The sequence below is a fragment of the Centruroides sculpturatus genome, unplaced genomic scaffold (genome assembly GCF_000671375.1).
Source record: "Centruroides sculpturatus isolate CEXI.00-Female unplaced genomic scaffold, Cexi_2.0 scaffold419, whole genome shotgun sequence".
NCBI lineage: Eukaryota > Metazoa > Arthropoda > Arachnida > Scorpiones > Buthidae > Centruroides > Centruroides sculpturatus.
In genome coordinates, this window is record NW_019384753.1 from 135,616 (window position 1) to 142,465 (window position 6,850).

General features: G+C 31.1%; 1 protein-coding gene across 1 annotated transcript in view; it reads left to right on the forward strand.

The window, feature by feature from the left end:
* The first annotated feature begins 1,576 nt into the window (after positions 1-1,576).
* Positions 1,577-6,850, forward strand: part of LOC111628642 (GRAM domain-containing protein 4-like) — a 115,757-nt gene continuing 110,483 nt past the window's right edge. Inside the window, exons 1-2 of the mRNA XM_023372473.1 lie at positions 1,577-1,729; positions 5,080-5,194. Of these exons, the coding sequence (XP_023228241.1) occupies positions 1,577-1,729; positions 5,080-5,194 (268 nt within the window). The remainder of the gene's footprint in view (positions 1,730-5,079; positions 5,195-6,850) is intronic.

The following is a 6,850-nucleotide window of genomic DNA, read 5'->3' on the forward strand; positions in this document are numbered from 1 at the left end:
CCTAAAAACAGCAATTTTTGATTTAAATAAATTGATATGTAAATCCTTTTCTAAATAATAATTATAAAAGAAATTTAGTTTCCTCTGCAGGTCTATTTTGAATCTTTAAAATGATAACTATATCATTATGCATAGCAAAATAAGAAAGTTCATAAGGATCAATAAGAAAATTAACAAACTCGGGTTTTAAAAAGAAGTTATGTAAGTCATTAATATACAAAATAAAAAGTAAGGACTGTGGGGATAACTCTGAGGAAGTCCTCCAATTCTTTTACTAGTAAGATTCAGTATTCTACTGTACATTTACACTGAAATTAGAAAATAAAATATAAATAATGTGGACAAATTTAGAAGAAAGATTATAATCAATTAATTTATTCATAATTTAATTACATTAACTGAATCAAATTCCTTAGAGAAGTTGTCAAAAGACTAAAAGATGAGAGTTAGGTTTTAACATAGTAAGCTGGATAAAACTACACAAAACAAGAATAACTTGGTAACTGCTGTTCCTTGATCTATTGTAATAATCCATTTTTTAACATGTGACAAAACACTTTTCTCTAGTTTGTCAATAGTGCAATGGGTCTATAATTATTAGGATTATGAGGACTTTTTTGTAGATCTTGTACTATAAGTAATGCAATTCAAATTTTCTGATATTAAATAATTTGGTATTAATTTTTAATAATTTATGTTCTGTAAAAATACAAAAAAAATTTAAGGCATATTTTATNAAAGAACCAATTTCATTGCAAATACCCTTGGGGAAGAAGAATTTAATTCAAAGAGACAATTTTATTTGAAATATTTTTGAAACATTTTCATTTTTATCTTCAATGAAACTTTCAAAATGATTCAAAAACAAATATAAAGGACTTATAAATATTTCATTATCGTCTAACATTTGTCTCCCAGAGACAAACATTAGATAATAATGAAATATTACTGAAATATAATGAAATAATACTGTTTTCTTCAAAGATTGATTTCAAATACATCTGTTTGAATGAATGTTAAAATTATTAACATACAGGCAAGATTTGCATTTGCCCTTCAAAAGAAATACAAGAAAAAATTAGTGTGGATTTTTAAATGCCAAAAACCAAGAACAAAAAGAGATGTGCAAGTTTCCATTGTCTGTTGAGATGAGATTTTCCCACTCCCATACTTCATAGACATTTTGAAGAATGGTCCAGTGTACTGTATGTCCCTGGAACATATAAACTGAAGATGGAACATATCATATCAGACATCGAGGCTCTCCTCTTTGGGACGAATGAAATCCAAAAAGAATATTTTCACTGGAAAACACAGTTTAGGATTAGAAATTGCAACTGGAAAGAGCCTATGCAATGTGCAGAATTTTATAGGAACCTGATGATGAGTAAAAGGTGTTTGAGGGAGAACAATGTTGTCTTATTAAAAGCAGATAAGAACAGATCCATGGTTTTAATGAAAAGGGATTCCTACACACAGGCATTATTACAGTACTTTGAGGACACAGGATGTGAAAAAATTGGAAATGATTACATTAATCACTTACAAAAAAAGGATCCATAGATTTACATGCATGATGCTTGCAAAACAACTGAAATTAGACAAGGAGATAGTCGAATCAATGGATGTTCCTAGACTGTTTGCTTGTGCAAAAACACATAAGGAGGAGCAACAACTAAGATTCATATTAGATAAGGCCAAGTCTTCTACCTGCAAATTAAAGCAAGCAGTACACAACTTATTCAACACCATTTACAGGGATACCAACTTAATATAACAAACTCAGGACAAATGGTAGAGATGTTATACCAATGCATACTAATGAGTAACCCTTGTATTACCATCTTGTAGTTTTTATATCTTTCAATCAGATTGAAACATGTTTCTATAACCTATATGATTGGCTGATGCAAAAAGTTCCTACACAAGAACACCATCAACAAATTTTGACGTTGCTTTGTTACATCTCCTGTTCCAATGGGATACCACAGTCTACCTACAAAAAACAGGGATCCCTGTGGATAGCCCATTGTCTGTTGATTTATATGAAATGGTTATATGATGATTAGAAGACATGGTTCTTCCTAATTCCTGTTGCAAATTGCTATTTATGGGCAATATATTGATGACTGCATTATTTGGACAGCCAAGCCTAACATCAATGATTTCATTCAAGCAATGAATGACAACCCATATGAACTAATTCTGGAGTTAGACTAAATTGGTGAGAACAGTGTGCATCTTTTAGATATAGACTTTTCTTTCCATGGCAAGTATTTTGACATGAAGATCTATTACAATCCAGACTTTATTCCATTATACATTAGGGTAACCAGATATTGACATAGTCAAAGTAGAACATTTGAAGTTTTATAATGCTTCCCAGTAGGACATTTGACAACCCAGCTTAAAACACTAAAAATTGATAAGTAAATAATTTTAAATTGATATACTACTCTTGTTGTTTTAAATGCTACTCTTTGTTGCAATTGTACCCATTATTTAATATAAAAACATGAAAAAAAGTTTATTGTTATTATTAATGACTACCTATTGGCCCAGAAATAGTTATCTGTGAAAGTAAGACATTTCTGTTAGGCGGTAGGACGTAGGACAAAAGGTTTAATTGTAGGACATGTCCTCCCACAGTAGGATGGGTGGTCACCCTATTATACATATTGGCCAACTGCAACAATCCATTTAACTACAAAGTAGCAGCAAGAGACCTATTCTTATTGCAGTACTATGAATGATACTAAGAAGGAGATGAGTTGCATCCATTGCAGACATCGCTACTATGGATGGCTACTCCAAGGGCTTGACCTATAAATTAGCCCATAGACAGGAAACAAAACAAACACAACCAGACAGGACACCCAAAGATACTGCTGTAGATAACCTGGCACTATGAGAAACCAAATCTTTCTGTAATGTGGTGTCTTACAATCATAACATGCATAATATATATTAGGAAATAACATAGTATGTAAACACAAGATTAACAAGCAAACATAGTCCCTGTGTGTTTAAAATGATCAGAAATGAAAGACCTGATCAACTACAACAGAGCACCAGGTATATACCATATTTTTGCACAATGACTGGCATGCTGGTCTATCCAGGGGAGACCTTGAAATCAGATATTTCTGTATGGTAAAAATCAGCATTCTGATTTATCCTGGAGGATGCCAGCATGCTGGTTTAAGTGAGGTTATAGATCCCTCTCTAGAGAGTGCATTGAAAAACAAATTAGCGATGTCACATAAAAATGAACAAGTTTTTATTCTAAAACTGTCAGCATTACATCAAAAACTATGATTACATGTTTAATTTCTTCATTTTGTCTTCTTTCTAATGACATAAGATACTCTTGGAATTCCAAAGTGCTTATTTTATGTGTATTTTATTATTTGATTCAAAAATGAAAAAATAAACATATTAAATTTAAGAAACTCACTATAAATTATGTTAGATTATACAGATTAACATAGACTTTGTGTGAAATTTGAGAGGAAGGTGTTATTTTTAAGATTAGGGTAGATGGTCAGTGTAGCCCACACTGACTAATTACTACTACTAATGCCAATCAGCCATTAATTGTTTTATTGTCTTGTAAATGATTTTAAGTTATTCAAATTACAATGTTATCATTTTATTTTACTCAGAAGAATGTTTTCTTTCATGTTTAAGTAACATCTAGTTTTGTTAGATCTGATTAATTTTATACTTTAGTTGCAGTTTAACTGACATGCTGATAACCCTGGCATGCTTGTCTCCTCGTTTATATGCAGCATGTTGGTCATTCTGTGAAAATATGATATAAGATACTTCTCAGAGATGAAAGGTTTCAGAGAGACTTAAACTATGTAGGTTTGATCATGAAGTAACTTAAAAAGTGCTTAACCAAACATAGAGTCGATACAGATAAAGCAAGGCAAACCACTGCCCTCTTGATATATGTGGAGATGGATGAAATTAAACCTGATTTACAACAGACTATGTTAATTAGAATGATGACAAACATGGACTGACTCAAAGTACTGGAAGTGCTAGATTTTTAAAGCAGAAAGACAAGTAAAATGTATAAATTTTAAAGAAGAGAAGTGCATTTCACATGCATGGCAGGCCCTGATACTTCATTATGAAAACCATTTTACAATTTCTACACTTGAACACATCTTATTGATCAATTTTAGAGGTTTTTAAATTGGTATTTTAGTATGAGCTCTTCTGCATCTGACACATTCAAATACCAAAATGTTAGACATTCTATCTGTTTGAAATTTGTGACGTGAAGCAGGTCTTAGGAGAAGAATGAAAATATTTGTTTTTCTGAACTTGCACCATTCTGCTGAGTGAATACCAAGGTAGGGAGTTTCCGCAGTATAGTATAACCCAGTTTCTGGAGTATTTTTATTTTTATATTATATCTAACATTAAACCCAATAAATTTTTGCCATGCTAAAACCATTATAATATTTTTATTAAATCTACAACTACGAAAATAATAATAAATTAATACATTTTTAACTGTTTATAGAAAGGATAGTTTACCACTTAATTCTTGCAATGAATATGATTTCACTTTAATACAATATTTTAAATTAATCAAATATTGAAGAACATTGTTATCACGTACCATCAAAGTATTTTCACATTCTAGCAGATAGATAGTAACAGATACATAGATCTAGTATTGCCAACCTTTAACCACCAGTTTTATTTTGATAAAGATATTTTTTTATTATTTTTCTGTTCTTTTCATTATCAATTATTTTTTCCCTTTTTCTCTTATTTTAAATTTTCTTCTTCATTTTTTAGTTCTGTCAATATTTTAGAAATCTGTGATAATTTTGAATGAAAATAACTGAATTTAATTTTTAAAAGAATAGGAATTAGTTTTCGAACAGTAGTTCAATCAAAACTAAAATTAAAGTATGATATGTTCAAAATAGCAAAATACAAGAACTTAAAATAATATGGAAGTAAAAAAATTAATTTATTAAATAAAGTTAATTTTATTTTTAATTTTTTAACCATTTTATTATTCAATTTTAATATGTAATTATTTTCAAATAGTGTGTTCATCCAGACAGAGAATGTGCTCAAGATTCCTGTCGAGCTTGTTTTGAAGCACAGCTTGCTCAGTTGCAAGAACAGCTTGTAGCAACTATGTTAGAAAATCAGCAGTTATGTAAGTTACAAAATTCTCTTTTTATAATTTTATAGTTTAATTAAATATATTAATCTGATACTAATGTACCTAATAAAGCTCAGGGTATCTTATAGAAATATCAAACATGTTTGAAAACTACACATTTTGTTAGTTAGGGACTATATACCAGGCATGGCCAACATACAGCCTGTGGGCCAGATCCAGCCTGCCTAATGAATTTATGTGGCCTGCGATCAATCTCTCAATATTAGCTACTGAAGTCCGAATAGCTCAGTGAAAAATTTTGACGCCTAAAAAAAAAGGTCAACAATTCATCACTGTGTGTTTAGAGTTAACCCTCCATTACAAATCTTGTAAGTACAGCATAGAGTGTTGTTAAAGCATGATAATGTGAAAAATGTATCTGTAATCTCTATCTACAATTCAGTCTCTATGGGGTGACACCACAATGAGATCTTGCACCACCTCAAAATCTTCCTAGGGCAACTTCTGGTTCGGCCCGTGGAAAAAGTTTTCTTTCCAATTCGGCCCTGGGGCAAAAACTGTTGGCCACCCCTACTATATACATTGAATATTGCTTCTATCAGTGTCAATAAATTTTATTGTTTTCCTTTGGATCTTTCTCTCAATGAAATCTAATTGGTTTTTTATTTATATATTTTTGCATAGATTTGTTCCATTATATTTTACAGAAATATTTGAAGATTAAAAAATTTTCTTGAATGATAAAGTAATTCTTAGTAGAGCAATCCATAACAATACAGTTTGAAATAATGTATCTTCAGTCTGACATTTTTAAATTAAACAAATTTTTAAGTTTTTTAAATTTACTAATTAATAGCATATAACCGGGGTGGCCAAGCTCCTTGATAGTCTGAGCCATTTTTCAAAATTTGAAATTTTTTGCGAGCCGCAATTAAATATGTATTAAAAAGGTATGCAAAAAATTCCAGATTACAAATTATATCTGTAGCAAGAGTGATACAGATTGTTTCCTCCAGAACACAATGTCAACTGTCCATTGCAATGACAGTTTACAAATTCAAAATCGGTCTGGAGTCAGTCGATAACAGACGATTACGCCACTGTTTATGTTCGTTCGCGCAGTTTTCGATGAGTCATATCATTCTTAACTTGGATGGTAATGAAATTTGTTACAACGTTGCATTTAGTCTTTCATATTTGTTGTTAGTACAGTGGTACCTCAGCTTACGAACGCCCAGCATACGAAATTTTCAGGATACGACATGAGATTCGAACATATTTTTGCTCCACGATACAAACAAAAACTCACCATACGACGTTACATTAGTTCGCATTTTTCATTTGTTTTTCTTACTACAGTTATTTTTTTTAATGTATTACTTGGCTTTAATTTGAGTATGTTTTTCGCGTTGTAACAAATTATTTGGTTTTACACGTAATCGTATGGGAAAAGATATCCACCTTACGACATTTTCATGATACGATCTCAGTTTCGGAACGGATTAATTTCGTATCCTGAGGTACCACTGTAATTTAAAAGACATTTTGAAACACATATGGAACGATAATAATTTTTTAAAATATAATAACACAAAAATGAAAAGGGAACTCGGGTACATTTATCGAGAGCCACAAATAATCCTTCAAAGAGCTGCATGTGGCTCGCGAGCCGCAGGTTGGCCACCCCTG